The sequence below is a fragment of the Zea mays genome, chromosome 2 (genome assembly GCF_902167145.1).
Source record: "Zea mays cultivar B73 chromosome 2, Zm-B73-REFERENCE-NAM-5.0, whole genome shotgun sequence".
In the NCBI taxonomy this organism is placed as follows: Eukaryota; Viridiplantae; Streptophyta; class Magnoliopsida; order Poales; family Poaceae; genus Zea; species Zea mays.
In genome coordinates, this window is record NC_050097.1 from 216,160,747 (window position 1) to 216,185,003 (window position 24,257).

General features: G+C 42.3%; 2 protein-coding genes and 1 long non-coding RNA gene across 9 annotated transcripts; 1 reads left to right on the forward strand and 2 right to left on the reverse strand.

The window, feature by feature from the left end:
- Positions 1–1,808: 1,808 nt before the first annotated feature.
- On the reverse strand, positions 1,809–9,981 carry LOC100285025 (uncharacterized). Of its 2 annotated transcripts, XR_561752.3 has the most exons (10): positions 9,457–9,981; positions 8,807–8,950; positions 7,552–8,688; positions 5,579–7,285; positions 4,383–5,492; positions 3,912–4,016; positions 3,567–3,656; positions 2,822–2,953; positions 2,605–2,715; positions 1,809–2,525 (listed from the first exon to the last, which is right to left on the reverse strand). XR_561752.3 is itself a non-coding variant. In NM_001361362.1 (9 exons), the coding sequence occupies exons 2-9, from the start codon at positions 8,864–8,866 to the stop codon at positions 2,037–2,039; spliced, it is 4,809 nt and encodes a 1,602-aa protein (NP_001348291.1). In that variant the 5' UTR covers positions 8,867–8,950; positions 9,457–9,845; the 3' UTR covers positions 1,814–2,036. The 2 variants fall into 2 exon arrangements, 1 of the variants encoding a protein (NP_001348291.1); NM_001361362.1 differs by lacking the exon at positions 2,822–2,953 and having other exon boundaries at positions 1,814–2,525; positions 9,457–9,845.
- A 5,307-nt stretch (positions 9,982–15,288) lies between these two features.
- Positions 15,289–19,254, reverse strand: LOC100193731 (uncharacterized). Of its 4 annotated transcripts, NM_001138819.1 has the most exons (8): positions 18,916–19,254; positions 18,709–18,789; positions 17,506–17,580; positions 17,276–17,378; positions 16,581–17,188; positions 16,183–16,350; positions 15,865–15,975; positions 15,361–15,736 (listed from the first exon to the last, which is right to left on the reverse strand). In NM_001138819.1, the coding sequence occupies exons 3-8, from the start codon at positions 17,578–17,580 to the stop codon at positions 15,527–15,529; spliced, it is 1,275 nt and encodes a 424-aa protein (NP_001132291.1). In that variant the 5' UTR covers positions 18,709–18,789; positions 18,916–19,254; the 3' UTR covers positions 15,361–15,526. The 4 variants fall into 4 exon arrangements, with proteins under 4 accessions (XP_008667217.1, XP_008667216.1, XP_020403005.1 ...); XM_008668995.3 differs by lacking the exons at positions 18,709–18,789; positions 18,916–19,254 and adding an exon at positions 18,221–18,630 and having other exon boundaries at positions 15,289–15,736; XM_008668994.3 differs by lacking the exons at positions 18,709–18,789; positions 18,916–19,254 and adding an exon at positions 17,870–17,917 and having other exon boundaries at positions 15,289–15,736.
- LOC103647809 (uncharacterized) lies at positions 18,926–21,753 on the forward strand. 3 transcript variants are annotated; one of them, XR_563058.4, is made up of 4 exons: positions 19,282–19,380; positions 19,593–21,082; positions 21,173–21,219; positions 21,352–21,753. It is a non-coding gene; the product is annotated as an uncharacterized lncRNA (long non-coding RNA). The 3 variants fall into 3 exon arrangements; XR_563056.4 differs by having other exon boundaries at positions 18,926–19,380; positions 19,593–21,219; XR_563057.4 differs by having other exon boundaries at positions 19,593–21,229.
- The last annotated feature ends 2,504 nt before the right edge of the window (positions 21,754–24,257 follow it).

Here is a 24,257-nt window from a genome sequence, read left to right on the forward strand (position 1 = left end):
CAGAAACCCGAGAGCGCAGGTTTCAGAGAAGAATTTTAGTGGCGCACCGGACAGCGCACCGGACATCGCACCGGACTGTCCGGTGTGCACCGGACAGTGACTGTTCACTGTCCGGTGTGCCATGAGTCCAACAGCTAGCTGTCAGAACTAGCCGTTGGAAACGACCGTTGGCGCACCGGTGGCGCACCGGACTGTCCGGTGCGCTAGTGCGCAGAAAGTTGCCTGTAACGGCTAGTTGGTGGGTGAGGGCTATTTATACCCCTTCCACCCACCATATTCAATGTCTTGCACTCCACATTTATTCCAGCACATTGCTAAAGCATTGCAAGCACCAAAAGCCTAGTGAGGAGATTAGAGAATCTTAATCCGCGTTTGTTCCTCATTAGCGCTAGCGAGAGCCACCTAGAGCACACACCACTTGCATTAGGCTTCTCTTGGTCAAGCGAAAGTCTATGGCTTGTTACTCTTGGTGATCGGCATCACGACTTGGTGGCGTTGGGAGCTCGGTGATCACCGTGAAGATCTTGTTGGTGACCCGACTCAAGTTTGTAAGCGGTCTCGAGGGATCCACCGCGCCGGAGTGGCAAAGGATCATCTCGTAGTGAGCACTTGGTTCTTGCGAGGACCAAGGGGGAGCGATACCCTTGCGCGGGTGCTCCAACGAGGACTAGTGGAGAGTGCCGACTCTTCGATACCTCGGGAAAAATTGGAGGAGTCTTCTAAACCTTGCTTTACATTCCGCACTTAATTTAAGCACTTTACATTGTGTATTTAGCAAGTATTTGAAGTATTGTCTTAGCATTGTTGCATTTCTAGTATTATATTCTTAGTGCTAGTTGTTGGGGTGAAGTTGGGCTCTTGCTTAGCTCTTGCTTAGGTTTTAATTAGTGTTAATTTTTAGAAAAGCCAAATTCACCCCCCTCTTGGGCATCGTGATCCTTTCATATCCAATACCACTTCAATCCATCTTCAGAAACACGTTCATAAGAAGTTCACTTTAGAGGTATTGGCTTCTAGTAAACTTTTGTGATCCTGTGGTGAGATGATTCTTCACTAACTCTAACTTCTTGGTTTCTTCGGTTAGATTTTCATTGTAATGAGCCATTGCATGATCTTTGTTTTCTAAATCTATGACAATGCTACTTGCTACTCTTGGTCGATAGCTTCTTTAAATCTTCCTTGAGTTTCACATTCTCACTCTTGATTATCTCATAGTTTGTTGAAGTTCTCGTTCGAGAGGGAGCCTGTCGAGACAAGGACGTCATCGGATTGCCCTAGATCGAAGGACAAACCTAGGGTGTCATCCTTGATCGTCGAATCAAGAGATGAATCACAACATGATGGACGGAAGGAAGGACAAAAAAGTTAGTAAATTGGCTTTTATCTGATTGTATGTTGGATCCCTCAATCGACCTTAATCCTCTAATATATATAGAGTGCATGGTTTTATCCCATAAAAAACTCTCAAGAAATAAATATTTGAATTTATCACGAGTTTTGAAGAGTTCTCTTTCAACTGTGTTTCTTTTGAAGAGTTTAGAAAGAGTTTGGACTAACCTAGATGCATACATATAAAAGTTGGTGTCCCAACAAACGGAAACGGTCATGTAAGGTTCCGACTTATGCAAGACATAAAGCCTTCCTGAAAACTTAACTCACTCATCTGAGCTCCAAATTAGATATTCCGTATATTTTTTACCGTAGTTTATTTTATATTTTAATAAAATCACGAAATAGACGATTTGGTGGTCAGTGGTCACCACCCTCCAAGCTACAGAACATGTAGCATTTTCAAAATTAATAAAGACTAAGTAAATTATGGACAGTTCCTTTCTTTCATACGAAATCAGATTCTCTTATCAGTTTTTTCTTCTGTGTTTCTGTACAAACAGTGCATTCGTTTCCGTACATGACTCATTTTTTTAATCTGTAGACTACAGATTCGATCAAAATATCAGGTCAGGAAACACCATCCTTGCAAAACAGTAAATTCAGTAGCTCGTGCCATACAAGTTAGGCGAACCACAGGGCCGATTTCATGTCTCACTGCAGAAGAACTCCTCGGCTCTGTCCAAAAAAGAAGCTGGGATCTTTCTATGCAACATGAAGTTCGATGCAGCTTCTTGAGCTCTTTGCTTCAGAGGCCCATCGTCAATTGCTCTTGTTCCCCTACCATCCTTCTGAACCTTATTTCTGTTGAATCTGATACCCCCTGAAACACCCTTCCCAATAACTGGCCGTCCAATTTTGCGGCTTGACCTTGTTGGGATGTCACCCTGTGAGTTCCTGATATCCAGAATGCTTTCAGTGGAATTGTTTCCAGAACCATCCACAGCAATGGAATCTGGAGAATTTGATCCTGAAGTTTGGCAGGACTTGAGCAAGCAGCGCAGCATATCCGTGCTTATTTCCTGCTGTACAACGCTTAGGTTCTGATCGCAACCGTAGCAAACAGCGATCAGAGCAGCAGCCAAGATGGGCATCAACTCGGGGTCGCTGAAGAAAACAAATGGCAGGTCGCACACCTGTTTTCTAACTCATCAGATTTTTTGCACGACAACTCACATAAGTTGAAGGGGCATGGCTACAGAAACAACTATTTACCTTGTGAAGTATAGTGGGACTCTTTCCCCACCGAAGAACAGCTTGGTTCCCAGCATGGAACAAAGAAAAGTAGCCAAGAAGTAGCAGAGACTCTAGAAGCAGCAAACCAACCTAAAAAATAAGCACAAATCCTTAAACCTGAGAACAGGGGAGCGAACAAAAAGTGCAGTTGTAAAAAAGCAGCCATTTCAGAAGGAAAGTGCAATAAATAGTCAACCATGAGATTCAGGTGTAAAATGGCAGTATGTCCAAATTTCTTGGTAATAATATCCAAAAGGGTCACAAATGGTCAAGCCTGGCAGAAACTATAACATGATCCAGTACCCCAACTCCCCAAGTCATCAACTTCCTACAACATGCATTCATAATGGACATTATAAGGTGGAACGTTTTATATGCACACTCTTTTTATAACAAATATATGCACACTATTTTAGTCATATTTCTAATGTAAAATGCCTGTTCAAGAAGTAAAGATAGTATTAAGACCATAGTTGATTAAAAAGAGATTACATTTGTTCAAGTACGAGTAGTATCAAGATCATAGTTAATAAAAAACTAGTAACTATATTCTAATGCCTCCTAAAGTGACAAAAACTGCCACGTAGTCAGATATACGGCAAACTACACAGGTGGAACTTGCTACCATTATAGACAAGAATTGAATGTGCAAAACTAGTAGAATATATTGCACCAAAACAAGTTGAAAGTAACTGAATGTGCAAAACAAGTTAAAAGTAATTGGTGCAACCAAAACTAGTAGAATATATTGCACCAAAACAAGTTGAAAGTAACTGAATGTCTGAATGTGCAAAACAAGTTAAAAGTAATTGGTGCAACTTGCTGTCTTAATAGACAAGGAAGAACTGAATGTGCAAAACAGGTGGAAAAGTAATTGAAAATGGATATTTTAAAGTTAAAAAAGACCACAGAAAACTCATGTTGGGAATAGATAAACACACCTGATCGTTTGGCACTCTCCATTTGTTCATGCAATGACTCAAAAGGAAGCTGATTAAATGGAAGAACTCCATCTTTAGATCTGATCTAGACTGAAAATAACGCATAACCAGTAAGAAAACAAACTTATGGAGGTAAAAACATGTGATATTTTAAAGATTCCCATAGCCATATTGTGGGGTTCTCCAGACAGAAAATTATGCCTGGAACCTGTATGTAACTAATTTTATAACGTTACCATGACCAATGATTAGTGTAAGAAAGTAGGTGAGTTTAAGTACGCCTGAGACTACATTGATTTCGGTCTGTGAATAACATCCATCCTTCTTTTCATGAAGAACACTTACCAGCATGTGCTGCAAAAGGGTTATATCCAAACGTGCCATATTATTCAAAACTTTCAATACACCAGTGGCTACTTCTTCAAAATTTGATGGAAGAATCGCCAATGTCTGAAAATTGAGTTATTTAGTTTCCCCCGCAAAATCCATAAAATGCAATAAAAATGCAAGATTTGCTCTGCTAACTACAGAAGAAGATAAATTCTCATGGCGTCAAAACTCATGTTTCTGCTTATGTTGAAACGAAAGCCTAAGAGATAAAAACACACTAGTAAACGTGTACACACCATTTTAACATTTTTGTTACAAGAACACAAAGTACCTATTTTGATTATGTGGTATACTCATTGCTAGGCATATCAAATAATCTAAATGTGTGGGAAAAAAATTAGATCTATACATGTATTTAGTTTGCAGACAGCACAAAAAAAAAACTCAAAACAAAACAACATTGCACAATACAGCCGGTGGACAAACCTGCTCTGATGATGACCTGTTGTTGTTTGCCTGGAGCAACACAGCAGTCAAAAGTGATGGTAGAGTAACAAGGCCAGTCTCAGCCAGTGCAGAAAGTAAGAGCATTGCAGGCTGCTTAAGGTTCATCTCATTGCCTTTTCCTGAACTACTATACAATGCACATACATTATTCGTCTTTCTTCCTTCAAGAAAACTGTCCACTGTGTTATTTTCATCTCCCTGGCTAGGATTTCCAGAATGCTTCTCTGTAGTAATGCCCAAATCAGATGGTTGCATTGCTGAGTTGTTCAGGCCAGCAGCCATCACTAACAAGTCTTTACTAGCTTCATCAACCAATTTTCTGTCCACAGGAATGCTCAAGTCATGTTGTTTACAGGATTTGCTATCTTCAGCCAGTTCACTGTATATGGTTGGCGATTTGGCATCACCAAACTGATCAAGTGTCATTGATTGACACCCCAAACTGTCCTGTGAACTAAGATATTCATATTCTTGCACTATATTTCCACCTAGTGTCCTGCATTTGCAGGACTCCCAATCGATAGTAGAGAAATTTCCCGGTTTGGATGTTAATACGGACAAAAGGTTGAGGCCAAACAGTATAGATGATGGGAGTGGGGATCCTTCCACCTGTGGCCTATCATAAAGTGCAAACAGATCTCGCAGACGATGAATTATTTGATAAGCTACAATCAGTTCTATCAAACCTCCCTGCATTTGAAGTTGTTCACCATTGATGTGTACATGGCCAACGATCATGGCCACAGTCCATAAAAATCCATCTAACACTTCACCCGATGACTCTGTAGTCTCAGCTGATGTTTTATTAGACAAAAGATTTGAACTTCCAGAGTTGGATGCTGCCACCTTAATATAATTCTCCAGTGATGCTGATAGCATGGGAATAATTGGGGGTAAAAGATTTTGTACTAGAAAATAAGTTCGATTAGCTGGAAGTGAGAGCAACACTCTCAACAGGCGCAAAAGGTAGACAGTGACTTGACAAGCTCCAGGCTTTGAAGTATGTGACGCAGGTAATGCAGACGCAATAAAGTCAAGCAAACCAACTTGTCTTGATGCATGCAGCTCAAGATCCTTCCCTTCTAAATACTAAACCAAAATAAAGAAAAAAATGGTATTAGCAAACATAGTTACTATAGTATAAACAATGCATGATTATGATGCATGAGAAGTACCTTCGCTATGTCACTGACAATCAATCCAATACTGGCAGCACCTTCTTTTCTAGCTTGACGAAGTCTCTGAAGGTCTTGAAGCCATCTACTTAGCTTAGCTTTGGCAGCTCCAAGACCAGACCTGTGCGTGATTCCTGTACTTTCACCTATGGATGGTTCAATAAATTCATGCTTTAGAGCCATTAATCTCTGGCGAATCTTTTTAATCCTTCGTTTTATCTGTGCATTATTCGATGACTTAACCATAGAATCTGCAGCACTGGAATTGCCAGTTGTCTGTGAATCTTCTCCGCTGTTAGCAGAACTAGAACGGTTTTGGCAATCTTTACTTGGAAAGCGACGCTGAAAAGGTGAAGGCTGATCCCTAAGATCCATTGAGGCTCGCTCTCGTATTTGTTCTAGGTAATACTTGCGCCGCTGCTCACTTTCACGAAGTTTTTCAGCTAACTTTTGGGCTAAAAGTTCAGCTTCCTCTTGTTGCGCTTTTGCTCTTATCTCTTTTCGACGTTGTTGTTCTGCAGCCCTTGCTTCCCGTGCAGCACTAGATGCTTTGCGCTCCTCTTCTCTTCTGAAAATAGCTTCTTCTTTCTTGCGCTGTATTTCAGCAAGGCGTTGCATCTTCTCAGCTTCAAGGAACTTCCTTCGCTCCAAAACAGCTTCTTCCCTTGCAGTGTCCTCCTTTTGCTTTGTTTTGATCACCTGTAGCTTTTCAGCTCTCCGCATCTCAGAATCATGAAGTTTCTGCCTCAGCAAGAATTTCTTGTTTTCTTCATTCAGTGATGTTATAAAACGGACCTCATTGACCTTAGTACTCTCATCACCAGCTCTTTTTGCAACCTGAGCAAGATATGCTTCGTGACGAGATTCACCACGTTGATGACGTGCATTCATTACTTCTCTCAGTTTTGAGCTGCGTACAGCCTGCCACTCATTGACACGATGCAACTTTTCAGAGGTACGTTGTAGCCTCTGAACCCTCTCGCTCTCTAGTTGACTCCTAATTCGCAGTGCACGCGCATGCTTTTCTTCTGCTTCTTTTTTCATATCCAAAGCACTTCTTTTTTTCTTTTCAGGAGACATCAACTTGTCATGTAGAACACGAGCGCGGTCTGTAACTTTTCTTCCAACACCTGGAGAGTGAGAAACACGAGAACTCCGTACAGGAGATTTCAGTATATCTTCCCAGTTTCTTTTCTCCTTCCAGGCATCCATGGACTTCCAAGGTGCTGTAATTTGCTTTTCCTTTTCAAGATGAGCTGTAGTCTTTTTAACAACATCGGTTGACTTGAGCCTGTCAAATTTGTTTTCTAGCAACTCCCTGTCCTTCTTAAAGGTGTGTTTCTCTATTTCAGAGATTGGTTCTAATGACCCTCTTCTACTCCTTGCAGAATATGAAGGCATACTTTGTGGATACGACTTACCAGACTTGAATGCATCCCTACTTAGCTTCTCGCCAGCAATCTTTTTCACGCTGGTATCAGGAAGTTTCACCTGACTCTCAACTTTCAAACTTATATTCCTAACAGTTGCCGATGCTGTAGTCAGCTTTGATGAACTACCCAAAACTTTTTCAGAAGAGCTGGATGTAAATCTTTCTGCTGCTATACCAGCCTGCTTGCATGCCAGTTCCAATTGGATTCTCTGGAAGGCCTCTAGAGATGAAGACAGTATTTCTTGCCTGTGTGGAGAACTTGTCATTCTTCTGACCTGCTTATACGATGTACCAACCATGACTTTAGAGCACTGAAATACAGCTGGAAAAAATTATCACAGAAGGAAAGGAAAACATGCAGCTGTTAATTTTGTAAGAGTTCTCAATCTAGCAACACATCACAGTGAAGATAATATTCAATATTCATATAAATACACATGTTGTGCAAGATGCTATGCTGATGTAGTATGTCAATGAATCATAATACACGGAAGTGAAAAATAAAACACAAGAAATCAGGATGCCTAGTGAGAAAACAGACCTCCCAAGACAAGGCATGAGGTCTCCTATGGTCAGCTTTCACAGCCATTGGCATGCCCTCCTTTGGTACACCAGGAGATTTTTTGGTATTATCAAAATGCTCTGCTCTGGATTTAAGTTCTTGAAAATCAGAAATAGCTTCTTCAAGGACAAGTATGGATTCATTAATCTGTTCCATGTCACATTCTAGTTCACAGAGGAGGTAAAGTTCATCAACAGCCCTATTCAGATTCTCAAAAAGAAAACACCATAGCCTCTGCCTGAATCTTTCTTTGCTCTCAGCAGTTTCAGATCCAAAATCTGCAGAAGCTGGTGCTTCGTCATGAAGTAACGTTCTACCTTCCATGGAAGCAACAGGAACAGATGAAGATGTAACTGGAACTTCATGATCATTTTTGGAGCAGGATAGGGTAACAGAATCAACTGAGGCTATCAAACCACTATCATGATTGGGTGTCTCTGTTCCTTGTACCATAATTGGAGATGCCTCATCAATTGTAGTACAAGTGTCTGTCTCCGGTTTGAGTTCACTTGCATCTTTTTGCACATTTTTTAAATGTGCAACATCTTCAGTATGTCTGTGGCCTCTAGAAGTATTATTGTCTCTGTATGAATCTGAAGGTAATGATAGACCTGGAACTTCATCAAAGTCTCCAAACTTGACAGGAGTAATGGACAAAACACCTACAGACTCTGTTTTTGGAGAACATTTTACATGCTGAGAAAGATCTGCGCATTTTGCAGGACTGCCTGAACAGGTGGATGGTTCATGAGGCAGTGAAGGATCTGCATGATCAGCCAGATCATTTTCGGGAGATTCACTTGTTTTTTCAGCCACCGCCAGTTCTTCAAGTCTTTCTACTCTATCCTCTGAGGCTGAAGCATTTAAGCCACTATTCAGGCCACTGGGGCTGGTGCTTACATCATTGCACCCTTCACCATGAACATTTGTTGTCTCTCCACTACCAGACCCATCAACACCAACATTAGCATTTATGCTCGGAGATGGGTGTTGCAGTTTGTCATGCCACCTTGAACTGTCACTGTTAGCACCTGACCGTGATAGTAAGTTTGGAATTTTATGGCTGGAACCACCTGAAGACCTCTGCAATGTGTATTTTGAGCTGGACCGATGTTTCTGTAAATTTTGTGTATGATGAGTTAACAACAACAGTAAGAATGAGCCTAGGACAATGCAGTAACATACGGAAAAATGATGATCATAGCAAAATAAGACAGGTAAAGAAGAACATTACCTTTTTCACTTCAAACCACCCTGAACCCAGGTCATCCACATCGCCATTGTCATTATCCATAACCAGTTAACCACCGCACGATTATCTGTGGTTCCTTATGGCATTCTTGTTGTCCCAGACAACAATTTCGCGATAATACACTTGCTGCCAAGGAAATATTCAAGCTAAATTATTTTCAGCGTAACAAAAAGGGATGACAGAATCACACATCTTACCAAAACTCGGTTGGTGATCATGTCTAGTGCCTCAACTAAAAACTACTACCGACAAGGACGAGAATCGCTAAACCCTAAAACCAAAATGCACTTGAAATTTAATAAGGAACTAGACAGAAGAGGGGTTCACTTGGATCATTGACAGATAAACACACAAAAAATTATAAAATCACTCCCGCGCCATAATTATTACAGTAATTATAAGACACACGAGAAAAGCCTAACTGAACGTGGACGGGTTAGTTGATGGACTGGGTTAGTAGAGCACCACGCAGCACAAAGGGCTACAAGCTACAACCAACACAACTAAGAGAGAGAGAGAGAGAGAGAGAGAGAGAGAGAGAGAGAGAGGACCTTGGGCTTGATCGAGAACAGCACTAACTCTTCAACGACAAAAAAAAAATCCGTCCGTCCCAGAGAGCGAGGATCACTCACCGACACGAGTAGCAAGGAGTCTTCACCGCACCCCAACAGAGAGAAGAGCGGCGGCGGGCGGAGGATCTGACGGCAAGGAGGTAGCGGCCCTGCGCTTGGTGGCGGCGAGGCGCTGGGCCTCTTGGGGTTAACGCCCTGTCGCGCAGCTAAAACGAACAACTCTCACCGACGCTCTTGCTTCGTAGCTCGCCAGGCCCAGTGAGGCCCAACACCACAGGAGTCAATAGCGCAGTGAAAATTTCCTCCTGGGTCGGCCGCGCCCACCGACGCTCTCCGTCTCCGTCTCCGGTGATGCTGCCCTCGTCCTCACGGGTCACGGGCCCGGCCCCCGGCCGGTCTCTCTCCCCGTGTTCTGCTATGTGGTCATGGCCTCCGTCTGTACCCTCCCTGTGTCCTCTGGGGCTGGGGCCTGGGAGTAGAGGAGTGGGGGAGGAGTGGTGCTTCTAATTGCTGCAATTAATATAATAATAATTGCATGTTAGCGCGTTCTGCACTGCATCGCCTTTAGTTTGTTCTATAAATCATTACCTGATCGGTTGGTATATTTAAATTAATATTTATCAGATTCACCGTGATGAATATTTTCGTAATGTACAATTATTTTTTATTTCAAATACTGTGTTTTCTATGAAATTGCAAATTGAAGTGCCAATTTCGCAGATTGCGTCGGCATAAACGGCTTGGGTATAAATGCGACCTTAGAAAAGAAAATTCACTGTGCCGCATGGACTGAGTAATTCGCAGCCACACTTTGAATATATTTAGATCATCTCTAAAAGACTAGTCAAATGGTTCGTCAAGCTAAATTTTAGTAAAGACTAGTAAATGGTTCGTCAAGCTAAATTTTGACAACTTAACAACAAAATAATTTTTCAACAGACTAGTCATCTAACTCGCTAAGCTATCTGACTCTCTAAATTTGCTTTCTCACTGACCAAACTTGACTAGTCACTTTAACTAGTCAAACTAGATAAATAATCTGTTAGGGCATCTCCAACAGCATCTTATTTTTTTACACCCAATATCTTTAGTTTAGGATTTCCCTATAAATACTTTCACGTATAAAAAATCCCATCGGCCAACGGTTCCCTTTTTTTAGCCTAAAAAGTAGTTTGACTTTCATTTCCTTCCGCTGATTTATGTTGATGCCCTGCGCGGCTCTACGGCACCAAACGACGGCGAGTCACCAGACCATGCAAGACGCGATCGTCTAGGTCATGTGATCGCTGACAACATTGATCCATTGTGTTGTTGGCTACTGGTGGCAGGATCTTGTTACTTCGACCTGCTCCATTCTCCTGTTCGAACTAGTGGAACGATCTCCTTGGTACGACTTCACCTTAAGGTATTGCATATCAGTGATTCATACGTTAATATAGATTTCCATCAATATATTATGCAATCATAGTACATGTTTATCGTCCATTCTACTCGATGCAAAGATGGTTTTCCATATGTGTGGAGTTTTAATAAATCTGATCGGAATGAAAGGGAAAATGTAATAAAAAATTAGTTATTCTTGGAACTGTGTACTGCTTGCATCAAATTGATTGAATGATACATTGATAATTCATCATTGACCTATACCTATTTTAGTTAGGATGGAATAACTTGGTAAAACAATATAATATAAACTATGGTACAATTCGCATGTATCATACATATTGCAGCATGAGTAATCGTGTATCCCTCTTCCAACAACTTTTGGACGAATCATCGTCTGACGACGACGATGAATAAATTTTGTCGGCAATCAAATCTTGCATCGTTTTTCACGACCTGCAAGAAAACATGGGGGTTCTGTCCCCGGACATCTAGTCAAGTATCGAGACAGAGAAGGAGGGCACTTAAAAATGTATCAAGATTACTTAGCTGAGGATTCTACATTCAGTCCAGCCGATTTCAGACGAAGGTTTGTATATAGTTGTTTGTTAGTTTACTTTATGATAAAAATTATAGGGTCCATATCTTATCATTCCTGGTTGTGTAGATATCGAATGAGGCGTGAACTATTTATACGCATAATGGATGCGATAGAAGATTATGATGATTAATTCAAGCTAAAGAGAAATGCAGCCAATACAGTTGGATTAAGTTGTTTTCAAAAGGTCACATCAGTATTTCGTGTGCTTACTTATGGAATACCAGCTGACGCCACAGATGAGTATGTTCGAATTGGAGAATCGACTATTTTTGAGAGTCTAAGAAAGTTCGTGAAAGCAATTATTGATGTGTTTGGAGAAGAGTACTTAAGATCCCCGAATGAAAATGATACAACTCAATTACTTGCACTTGGAGAAGAAAGAGGATTTCCTGGTATGCTAGGTTGCATAGATTGCATGCATTGGAGGTGGAAAAATTGTCCTTCAGCATGGAAAGGTATGTACACGGGCCATTTTCACGAGCCTACAATAATTTTAGAGGCAGTCGCTTCTAGAAATATTTGGATTTGGCACGCTTTCTTTGGGCTACCAGGGTCTCACAATGACATCAATGTTCTTCATCGATCTCCACTATTTGCAAAGCTAGCTGAAGGCCAGGCTCCAAAAGTATGCTTCAACATAAATGGTCACAATTATAAGATGGGATACTATCTTGTTGATGGCATATATCCATCATGGGCAACATTTGTAAAAACTATACCAGAACCACAAGGCAATAAGAAAAAATATTTTGCCAAAGCACAAGAATCAGTAAGAAAGGATGTGGAACGTGCTTTTGGAGTTTTGCAATCTCGTTTTGCCATTGTCCGTGGTGCAGCTCGATATTGGGATGAAGAGACACTAGATGACATTATGAAAGCATGTATTATTATGCATAACATGATTGTAGAAGATGAGGGAGAATTGAACCCCCACGAACATTTTGACTTTGGTGGAGAAAATGTACAACCATCCCATGAACCGCATCCAGATCTAGACAAATTTATTGAGGCACACAAAAAAAATAGGGACAACGAAACTCACCATCAGCTAAGAGAAGACCTAGTGGAGCACTTATGGCAACATCATGCAGATCAATATTGAGTTTTATTTGTTTACTGATATATTGTAATAAATTTAATTTGTCGACACAAATTTTTAGATCTCTATAATAAGACTGAAGACTTGCCTCCATCATATATAAAATTGTCATCCTTTGTTTACAAGTTGTCATCAGCCAAGTGTCCAGGTGACTGAACACATATATTTCGGCTATACAAGTGTCTGTTTAGAAGTTGTCGGCATGTGCACCAATACTGTACAAAATCTGTGCTTGAGGATAATTCAAATACTGCATTGATCTCGACAGAAGATAAGTCAAAATGAAATGACAGTGGGACTAATAAGTATATGTGGAATATAAACTTCCATTAATTCACATAGCAAAGAGAACCGTTGGTTACATTGAGACATGCATCCAAGTAGCATAACGAAATCATATAGACATTTTATTTGTAGTTTCTATCTAAGATACATATATCAGGGTCCCTAAACAATGAGGCCTTTTCAAGAAATCATGTTGCTCATCTGCGTGGACACCATGATGACTTCATTGAAGTGACTAGCAAACCTGATGAACCGAAATAATATGGCAGGTAAGTAGACATAAATTAAATGTTATATTTAACTACAACAATTAGTTCACATCTCAGATTATTCTTGTAGCTAAAAGTAAATGTTCTAGATGTCTATCTCATATGGAGTGTCAAAAAATTACCCATACTCAAAGCTAGTTTGATGCACGACGAGCAATAATCTCGGTTTGTAGGCCCTTGTAGTATTGCTGCAAATTGTCTGCCATTGAAGTAATATCCATTGTCATAATCCTCTCTTCCTCTAACATTCTCTTCACTTGCATTTCATTTTCCTTTATCTCTAATTTTTTGTCTCATTTGCAGCCCGTACTTGTTCTACAAAAAGCCTCTCTTTTTCTAGTTCATATGATTGATTGAATCTTTCCTGTTTATTCCTTTCTTTCTCTGCATCAGCCTCCTTCTTTTTTGCCCAAAAATAATCTGAAGCCTCGATGTAAGCGTCACCATGTCGCACTGCTTCTTTGGCCTTCTTTGTACCATTTGGTCTCTTGGGGGCATTAGCTTTCGGAGATGCATTCACATCTACATCTTTGTTCGTACTATCAGCAACAATGGTGATTGCATTTCCTAGACTTGAGTTAAAGCTCGACTTCATTTTTTTATTCGGTACTTGTTTAATAGCCTCTATATGCTTGCGCTTCTCATTCCATTTGGGTTGATTCCGCAATACATTCTAACAATGCATGAATTGGAATGATTTATTGTCTTTGTCTTTGCTCTTAAACAAAGCCATTGCTTGAACAAGCTACATATGTCAATCAAAGTATATGTAGTTAACAAAAATTTGTATGCGTCATTTAGCTATTTCAAAAAAACTGAAACAAACATTACCTTATCTTGAAAAGTAACCCCACTTTGCCTTCTATCCTCAATATTTGATACACATCCACAAAACTTGTTCACATTCTCCTGAATGAGTCCCCATCGATGCAATAGTGAACTCTCAGTTCGAGACGATTCGAAAGTCTTGTTCTTGTGGAAGAAATCATAAACTCGCTTCCAAAAAGTACCACGAGTCTGATTAGTGCCATGAACAGGATCGATACTGATATTTAACCAAGCTGACACAAGTAATGCATCTTCTTGTTCACTAAAATTCTTTGTCCTTTTCTGATTGGGTCTTGATAACGGAGTACTCTGAACAATGGACAATTCCTGCTCATTACTTATTGGATTTTCCTCTGGCAGGAAACTGATGTCATCCAAAGACAAGTTATTATTCGCCTCATCCATCAAGCTAGAAAAGTATCTGTTTCCTTCCATGGTCAATAACACCTACCAATAATATGAAACAATTCTTAGAATAAGTAGGATCTATAGGGAAAACAGTAAAGCTGCGATGAACGAACTTCCTCTACCGGTCACAGGTACCTTCCTCTCCTACTCTCGCACTGAGCTAGCCGCCAGGTACCGTAGGAGGTGTTCCGACGGCGTATAGGCGACGACGTAAGGCGAATTTGTGGCCTGCTCGGCGACGGTGACGCTCGTCGACGGCAGCACCCTGCACTGAGCTAGCTGCCAGGTACCACGGGAGGTGGTCCAACAGCGTCTAGGCAGCGGCGTAGGCGGCGTGGATTGCCTCCTCGAGGCCGGCAAATTTGTGGGCTGCTCGGCGACGGCGGGCCCTGCGACGCCGACGCGCAGGAGGTCGTTCGGCTGGAACAGGATGAAGAGCAGGGGCAACAGACCTGTAGTGGCAGTTCCCTTTCTTGGCGTGCAGATGGAGGGAGGAGGCGGGATTTTCTGTTGATTTTCTCTGCAAAGGCGCGAATCGACCAACTGTGCGCGGGAAATCAACATAAAAATAATATTGGGAAGGCCTAGGCACGACCGCACGAGCGGTAATTTGAGAACCACGGCTGTGAATTTGGTGAGCGCGGCGAGAAAGGAAATACATATACAGAACTGTTGAAGGCCTTGTTTTTTTGTTTTTTCCTAAAGCGTGAATTTGGGAATCAAATTAAGTAATTGTTGGAGATGCCCTTAGAGTGAGATAAATAGAGAACCGAAAATGAAGAGTCCCTTAGAGATGCTTATAGGTATGTTTTCTTTCAACGAAAAAATAGACACAAAATGGATCCACAGTCAAATTTCAGACAATGATTACTTCAGCCTGAATCGAATCCATCGGCAGCAAGATGTACTCTTTCCTAACATTTTAGTGTATAGCAAACAGACCTAACTTCGCATTTCCTTGGAGAATAAACTTGATTTAATCTGTGCACTTTCTTTCGGGGCATCGGTGAATTCAAGAGTAGAAAATCATGTGTCTTTGCATCAAAAACCGTGATGACAGATCCTTGCTGGTAAATTTCATGACATGCGTGAAATCTTAAGGCGACATTTTCACTTCCTGGGGAGCTTAACTCCCATTGTTAGCTAAGGCAACAAATGCATATGCATTTACAGTCTTACAGGCAACAATGGTGAATACAAAGAATTATCTACAACAGTTGGCCAATTGCACACATGAATGTACAGGCATCTAACTTCCTACCCACCGTCATCATCTGAGGCTTCACGGGGACGCCACTCTATTAGAGCCTGATTCTGTGACTTCTCATCAATGTGGTTGGAATTGAGAGATCTGGCGCTGCCTGAAGGTCCTTCGATCGAGCAATTAGACAGCTCTACCAACATTGCAGAGAACCCGCAAGAGCAAGATTTGCAAACTGTACCCAGGTTCGTCACCGAATTCAATCTCTACAGTGAAATAAATGGGGGCGCATTAGTACCATGATGAAGTGACCAACCTCAAAGGACAGAACACTGTAGAGAGTACTTATCTAGGATGTCATGTACATGTATCACGTTCATCTACGTACACATACCTCTAAAGCAGCCTTCAACTTCTTAATCTCCATAGCTTGTGTGCGAGCTAGTTCATGTGATTCCTGCAATCGCTTAAGTGCCCCACTCAGTTTTGTCTTCTCTTTGGAAACCTGTCTCAAACATCATGGAGAGATAAGAAATTTAAGAGGCACCAGACAAAGAAGTCATTAATATAACAAGACCAAGGCAGCACGTCCATTTCATTACTAGTTATGTCAGCTACTAAGTTTGAGATGATAGAAAAAAAAAATTCAGAAACATTTGTAGCTATAATTCCAGATGCAACCACACGGTGTGAAAATTTCCTATATCACTACCTGAGTTTCCAGCTCCTGAATATGTTTAATAGCTGCCTGCTCAATGCAAGATCGACGCTTGTATTCTTCCTCAAGCATGCCTGTTATCTGGTATCTTAGTTCAGCCATTTCTTGGGTGAGATCTTCCGCATCCTCTTTTGCCTTTAACTTTTGTTCTCGAAGCTCTTCCTAACAAACAAACAAAATACTTGTATTACACAATCAAAGGGAAAGTTGTATACAAGTATGAACCAGAAAAAATAGATAACCACTTCAATTTAATTAATTAAGTCATGCACTATAGCAACATATGGTTAGAACAATTTGGTTTTGGACGATGTTTGGGAGCGATGATGGCACTTGTCCAAATTTAGAGCTTATACCAATTTCTTATTGCATGTGGTAGAACAATTAATTACCTTGAGCTGCTCAATTAGAAGTTCAGATTCTTCATTTCGTTTTGCCATATTTTCAAGAATTACATCGCCACTTTCGCATTCTGCATGCACACCGTTCTCCAATGTTTTGTTAACTTTCCATCCAGATCCAGGAGGAGATTGTTTAGGAGCTCTTACAGGCAACAACTCCTTCAGTTGCTTATTCTCCCATACAAGTTGATGAATAGTTTTCTGTGCTTCATGTAGCTGGAGCTCATGTTCTCCCAGTAGTTTGTCAAATTGAGCTTTGTGCTCACCAGCATGTTGGGAAAATCTCTCAGCGTCAAATAGTCTCTGCTCAAGATTAGTCAAATCAAGTTTCAAGCTCTCAATTTCGCATTGTGAATCTAAAGCTGTACTTTCAAGCTTCTCTATCTGTGAGGCTGCCTTCTGCAACTCCTCTTCTTTACATCTGACTTCTTCCATCAGAAGCCAGCACTGGGAATCAGATCGTATCAGCTCATTGTCCATCGCTCTCACTCTTTCTGGGAACTTTTCAAGTTCAGTCAGCTTCAGTTCAAGACTGTGAATGTGCTCTCCCATGAAGTTTGCTTCAACGCTCCGTATATTTAACTGATCCTGCAAATAGTCTGCAATTGCAGTCAGTAAATACTGCCAAAGTAACTAGATATAGAGTAGCCAGACCAACGAGAAACAGAACAATTACTAGTGCATACCAATTTCCTGATAGCAGTTCATCAATTCTGTTTCTAATTTTTCAACATAATGCCTGTCCTTCTGGCACACCCAAGTGGCTGAATTTTTGTCGAGCTGTACTTTCTGCATTATTAACAATATTATGAACTCAACCGGAACAAATTAATGACACAAATTTACGTTTTTCTTACATTATTCAAATGTGAAACACCTTAAAATATTACATAAAGGAACTATAGAATCATGGTACCTCTTTATTCTTTTCTTTTCTATGAAGAATCTTTGCACCATTAGCAGGATAATGGCCGTTGGAGCTACTAGACATCTGCAGTAGCGCACAAAAAACTGAGAATGCAAAAATGATGCTAAGCTAAAATGGCATCTAGTATATAGTAAGTTATAACACATGGTGAAGATGTCACTAGAGCACCACTATCATTGTAAAGTGAAGAGGATTTGGAGATTTCCTAGAACATATGAAAACCATGACCTTAAATAGATTCAGATACAATGATGGACATACTACTCTACTCTATAACCCTTTGTCAGATTCAAAGATGTGGGTGGCTAATCTTTGGGCGCGTTTGGTAAATGGTAACAGGAGAGAAATTGACCAGAACAAATGAACCTTTCATGGTTCATTGAAATTGCACCTCCAACAACTGGTAAGCATCCAGCTGAAAATAAATGGGGCAGCTTAAGCTTCTCCAGCTTAATATATGCTAAGCTCGATACCTCATTCATAAAGGAAGGGATTTCAGGAACATCAGGGGAAGAAAGACATATCCCAAACTTGAGACCACCGGCCCGCTTGCTTCATTTCTAAACTTGCAAAGGTCTAAATACCCTCCTACGTAGGTTCTAAATGATTCCCTACCAAGCGCTGTCATCTCACAAGATCCCCGCAATAGGGCGACCAAAATCCACAAGATAAGGTAGGAAGGCAGCAGGTCTGGGGAGCTGACCTGCTACGACGCACGAGCGCGGCCTGCAGTGACGGCTTCGACCGTATCCGTCTCCGGCGATCGTCGGAGAGAGGCGGCTCCGAGGACGAGCACTGGCGTCGGCGCGGGACACGAGGTGACATCCAGCAGGACGACGACTCGAGGACGAAGCCCCAGCCGTGATTTCGCAGCGCTTAAACACGATTCGGAACCCTAATCACCGTTAGCACGGGCCACGGGCCGGGGATAAGGAAAGAGAGAGAGAGACCGACGGAGCCTAGGAGGGAGAAGGATGGACCTTCCTCAGTAAAAACGTCCGCGAAACAGAGACCGTAGGTTGTAGTTGTAGGCCTGGACGAATCGCGGCTCGATAACGGACTCAACTCGATTTATCAGTACTCAACTCGATTTTAGCTCGACTTATTTAAAATGAGTTAAGAGTTGAGCCAATAATTTAGATTGGTTCTTAATAAGTTAAACTCGGGCTGGCTCGTGAGATACTCACGAACCTAACGAGATGTGTAGATGACCTGATCAACTGATCCAGCGATGTGCATGTTCCACTCTAGAAAAGCGGTCCAGTCCAACTCCTGCACAACAGGCCACCGTCACAACCACAATCCATGATGTGTGCACGCAAAGTCTTTCAAGTCCTAACTTCACAAATCTAACTCGAAATCCTAAAGGCTAGAGCACAGAGCCGCATATCGACATACGTCGTCAGTTCGTCACGTGCCGCTACGCCGGCATCGCAGCTCGTAGTCCACCATGGGTCCACGCCACCACCGCACTTCGCAGTCCGCAGCCGCACCATCCGTCCACCTCCACCCCAACTCCGACGCCTAGCCAGCCACCTGCGGCTCTGCTAGATTGCCTCGCCCGCTCAGGTGCTCTCTGCTCAGCAACTCGCGCCCCGTCGCTCAGGTGCTCAGCTTGTCGCGCGCCCACGCCTCACTGGTCACCCGCCCGTCGTGGGCTCGTCACCAACTCACCATGGAGGCCCAAGATCCGGTGTCGCAGACTCGCAGGCACACGAAGGACGTCTGCCAGGACTGCCACCTCGACGAAGTTCTTGTTCTGGATCAGTGAGCAAGCGCACAAAGACCCTAGCTTCCAAGAAGATGACGATGATGGCAAGTAGTACATGTGCATCGTCGGCATCGCAAGTATCCATAGAAAAGGTGTGTCCTCGTGCTATGGTTGTAATCGTTGTTATTGTTTTTATATTAGCTCTGAATGATAATTTCAAATATAGTTGTAATCACTGTTATGGTTGCCTTGATCTGTTATGATTGCTTAGGGTTTAGGATTATATTAAATCTGAATGATCTAATAGGGTTATAATTTCAAATATTTGAAAATAATGTTTCTATTCGTTGCTTCTTTTGTGCAGCAACTCGATGTTGTGATGGAGATGGAGGGGCAAGGGGAGGAGCACGCATGGGAGATTTTGTTGACGGAATCAGAGAACAGTAACTTTGATCTTGACGATGAGAGTCTACCTTCAGCCGATGGAGATGAGTTGTCAAAGACTGAGAAGACAAAGAGGTCGACAGTAGGTACTCGGGTATCCCCCTCCAAATGCAAGGTGAATAGAGTAAAGAGGGCTGGTTGTTGGAAGTATTTTAAGGTGGTCAATGTTGCATCTAGAAAGGAACTTGGAGTTATGGAGACAAAAGCCAAGTGCAAGTTATGTTATAGGTCTTATCTATACCATCAAGGGGGAGTACTACAACACTGAACCGACATCTAGGCAAGTGCACACAGTATTTGAACAACCTGGCACGGGCTAAGAAAAAACTTGCTCAAAGTACTATCCCCTTTACTTTCAATGGTGGAGTTGTTGTTGTTAATCCCACTGAATATGATCATGAGCACACTAGACTTTTGATTGCCAAGATGGTAATTGTCCATTATTATGCATTTAGAATGGTCGAGCATAAATGGTTCAATATCTTGATGAAATGAATGAATAACAACTATAAACCCATTGGAATGAAGACTATTAAAAATGAATGCATGAAGGTTTATGAATCCGAGAAAGAACTGATGAAGAAGAGTCTTAGAGAGGCTGAATCAATAAGTTTAACTACTGATTTATGGACATCAAATCAAAATATTCAGTATATGTGTTTGGTGGCCCATTCTGTTGATTGGATTTTGCAATGTCGTGTTCTGCATTTTATTGAATTGGAGGGATCCTCCACACACTGATATTGTCATTGCTCAGGCTATTTTTGAATGTTTGGTTGAATGGAAAATAGAGGATAAGATCTTGACAATCACTCTTGATAATGCTTCCAACAATGATTCCACTATTACAAATTTGAAGTCCAAGCTTCTTGCTAGGAAGAACTCAACCTTTAACCATGTTTATTTTCATGTCCGTTGTGCTGCCCACATAGTCAATTTGGTAGTGAATGATGGATTGCAGCCAATTGACTCTTTGATAGGTGATATTAGAAACAAAGTGAAGTTCTTTAAGAGGTCTCCAACCCGTATGTACAAGTTTGTAGAAGTTTGCAACCAATATTCTGTGAAAGTAGGACAAGGATTATGCCTTGATGTGAAAACAAGGTGGAGTTCAACATACAAAATGCTAGATTCTTGCCTTGACTATAAGGATGCCTTTGGTTAGTATTCTGAAGTAGACAATAGCTATGAATGGAAACCATCACACTCTCAGTGGCTTTTGTATGACAAAATCAGACCAATATTGGGAACAATGGCATAAGCAACTACTGCTTTTTCAGCATCCAGTTTTAGCACCGGGGTAGGATCCTTGATGATTACATGAGTTCATTGAAGCCAACGACTGTTCAGGCTTTGGTGTGTGCTTCTAGTTGGATATGTGGGTCTCGAGGTTCACCTATTATTGTAATTGTAAGTGTGTGCCATCAATATTTGTAAGTGTGCGGTGGCAACATTTTCGGCTATGTTAAACTTACTTTTAACATTTTTTGCGGGGAAAAGGTGATGACAGTGACATCGATTCTATGGAATTTCCAAAGTGTGTGGTGGTAAGTAATTGTAAGTGTTGCTGTCAAATATAGTTGTATAAGTTAAATACTTATATGAGTCTGTTGCCATTGATGAGTTATCTCATCTGATTTATCACTTGAAATGTATTTTGATTTATTGCTGACTTGTAGAGACATTTGGTGACAAGGACACAAAGGAGAATAGAGATGGAGGAGAGCTGGGAGAGAAGACATGAACATAGGACATATGAGATTAATTTGGTCTAGTTGGTTGTATGCCTGTAGCTTTTGTAATATTTTGGCTATAACGTGTGGCATATTTTATTGTATGTTAAGGGTGTAACTTTGTCAAGATACTCCTAACTCCTGCTACTCCACTTTTCACTAGTTGCTGCTAGCTTGCTATAACATATGTGGGTTGTGGCTAGTTGGTGCAATGGTGCTACTGCTACTTGTTGTTAGTCTGCTACGCAGCAGAGGCACACTTATGTCTATCAGTTTGTGAATTGTGATTGGAACTTGGAAGTATGCAATCATGGGGTACTTATATTTATCAATTTGTGAATTGTGATTGAAACTTGGAAGTATGCAATTATTTTTGTTTGATTGATTGAATGAGTTGGTTTCTATTTTATAAAGTGATTATATGAATGCCCAGCTTTGTGCCTGTATTTATATCGAGCTGCCTCACGAGCTATTCGAGCTATTATACGAGTCAAGTCGAGGAGCTTCTTTAGCTCGTTTTGTTAATGAGTCGAGTTGAGCTGGCTCATTATCATAACGAGGCAAACGAGTCGAATTGAGTTGAGCCAACTCGATATCCAGGCCTAGTTGTAGCCTTGTAGGGGACTCTTTGCATGATGACCATAATTTGTTCCGGCTAGTCCCACAGGCTGGTTACGAACTGACTAGATGTAATTACTATATTTTGTTTTGTTGTATCTAGCTCAAGATAGTGCAGCAATCTAACCACGGTTTTATTTACTTGACTACTTTTGGGTGGATTTGTTGAGAATTACGTTACATGGATCACTAGATCCGCTCTATTCCCTTTAGTCAGCAGATTAGGCGTGAAAAATGTGGAAGACTCATCTCCCTTTCTAGAAGCACAATTGTAACATCCCAGTTTTTGATCTCAAGGTTAGAAACCCTAAACTCCTAACCCCCCATTATTTCTCCTAAGACCTCTTATCATGAGCATTTCATTCATCATATGCATACACCATGATTTCTAGTAGCACTTCACATAGATTGTTTCATTTTAGCACCTATGAAACATAAATGAATATTTGTATAGAGGAGAAAAGGGAACTAAGGAAAAAGAAAAGAGAAAACAAAAAGAAAAAGGAAAATCTCACCCCCCTCTCGACTGGGTCGATTCCGCCCCCCACCCTCTCGCGCCCCACCTCGGCCCACCCTCTCTCGCGCCCGTGCCCGTGCCACGCAGCCCCTCTCTCTCACTACTGCTCGGCCCCACGCGTCAGTCATGCCCCACCCCTCTCTCTCGTGCCCGCTTCCCCCTCTGGCAAATGGGCCCCGCCCGCCAGCCCTTTCTCCCCGCCCGTGACCTCACCGGCGCAATCCCTGCCGACCGCCAACCTCCCTCTCTCTCATCGCCATTACTCCTGCTCCAATGGAGTTAGGCACCGCTTCGCCCCCTTATGCACTATGCTGGCAGCCTGGCACCCTCACATGGCAGCCTGCCCCGAGCGGTCTCATCCTCGGTGTTGTGTGCCATTATCGTCGCCGCTGCGCACCTCACCGACGCCCGCTGGCATTGGCCGCTTCCCTCCCCGTCGTCGCTCTCTCCCTCCACTCCGGTGAGCTCTCCCTCCTTTCTCTAGAGTCATAGAGTCCAATTAATGTAGTTCACAAGCTTCACCACTTCATCACGGACATGACACACCATCCCTCTTCACCTATCGCGCCTTGTGGCCTCACCGGCGACCTCACCGCCACGGGAGCCCGCCACCTCACCGTGGACCGACCGTCCCGAGCCCCCACTGGCCAAATTGACCCCACCACCGTGACCCCCTACCCCTGCCTGTGCTATGCCACCACCCTGAACCGGATCAACGGCGAAGAACCGTTGTCGAGTTCGTCGGTGGCCGGTTCCTCCACACCACGGGCGGATCGCCGTTCCCCCCTGACGTCGTTCCCCTCCCCCTCGGTGGCGTGTGGGCCCGCGCCCACAGCATCGTCCCCGCGTCATGCCCCGTAGCGGGCCTAGCTGGGCCGGCCGCCAGTGCGACCGCGCGCGCTCGGCTGGGCCAAAATCCCCCCGGCCCATTTAAACCGAGAAATCCTTTTCTTTTTTCTTTTTTTCTCTTTTTCTCATTTTCTTATATATATATATATATATGTACACATATTGATATTTTATGCACCAAATATAGTCCAAATATTCTTTAAGTCACAAAATAATAATACTTAGAACTTGACCCACTTTATTAGCCAACAATGTTTGATGTATTGTTATTGCCTGCTTTTGCAAGGCAAAGAGGGGTCCGACCCTCCAGAAATCGTAGCTCCGGAAGAAGGGCAGGAGCTCGACCTCCTGGAAATAGAGCTTTCTTGCCAAGAGAGCTTCAACGAAGGCAAGTCCATTCTACCCTTGATGCATAAAGTACCTACTCTTTCTACCACTACCTAAGCCGGGATATGGGTTGGGATCTATGCATTTGTGAGTCGAGTGATAGCATGCATTAAAGAATATCTTTTGAGTACAAAAATATGGATTGAGGCAATGGTTCTTCTAAAAAGATAAATGTTTTCAAAGAGTGTATGATCAAGGGTATTCACCCTTATCACCAACTGAGAGGGACAATCAGGGACTCCTTGGTTTAGGGGAGGGCCTAAGGAGTTGGCTCAGCCGGGTTAGGTGTGAGCATGAAGGATTGTCCCCTCGTATATGGACCGGGTTGTCATCCTTCACTACCTGTACTCATGACAAGTACAACCACTCGAGACTGTATGGGCAGTCACTCAATCTGAACTTGCACGGTCCGAACCCCAGGGTTATGACGGCTGGGGAGCACCTGGAGGATAAGGAAGGGGAATATTTTTGTCTAGTTTGG

Excerpts from the sequence above, each read along its gene's own strand:
- LOC100285025 (NM_001361362.1), bottom strand. The coding sequence starts at position 8,866 with ATGGATAATGACAATGGCGATGTGGATGACCTGGGTTCAGGGTGGTTT. Across the intron at positions 8,689-8,806 it reads GGTGGTTTGAAGTGAAAAAG|AAACATCGGTCCAGCTCAAA; the intron begins GTAATGTTCTTC and ends CAAAATTTACAG. Across the intron at positions 5,493-5,578 it reads TTGTCAGTGACATAGCGAAG|TATTTAGAAGGGAAGGATCT; the intron begins GTACTTCTCATG and ends ATTTTGGTTTAG.
- LOC100193731 (XM_008668994.3), bottom strand. The coding sequence starts at position 17,890 with ATGAAAGGTTCATTTGTTCTG. Across the intron at positions 17,581-17,869 it reads TGAAAGGTTCATTTGTTCTG|ATGTCTAGTAGCTCCAACGG; the intron begins GTCAATTTCTCT and ends GCGCTACTGCAG. Across the intron at positions 17,189-17,275 it reads GAACTGCTATCAGGAAATTG|ACTATTTGCAGGATCAGTTA; the intron begins GTATGCACTAGT and ends CTGCAATTGCAG.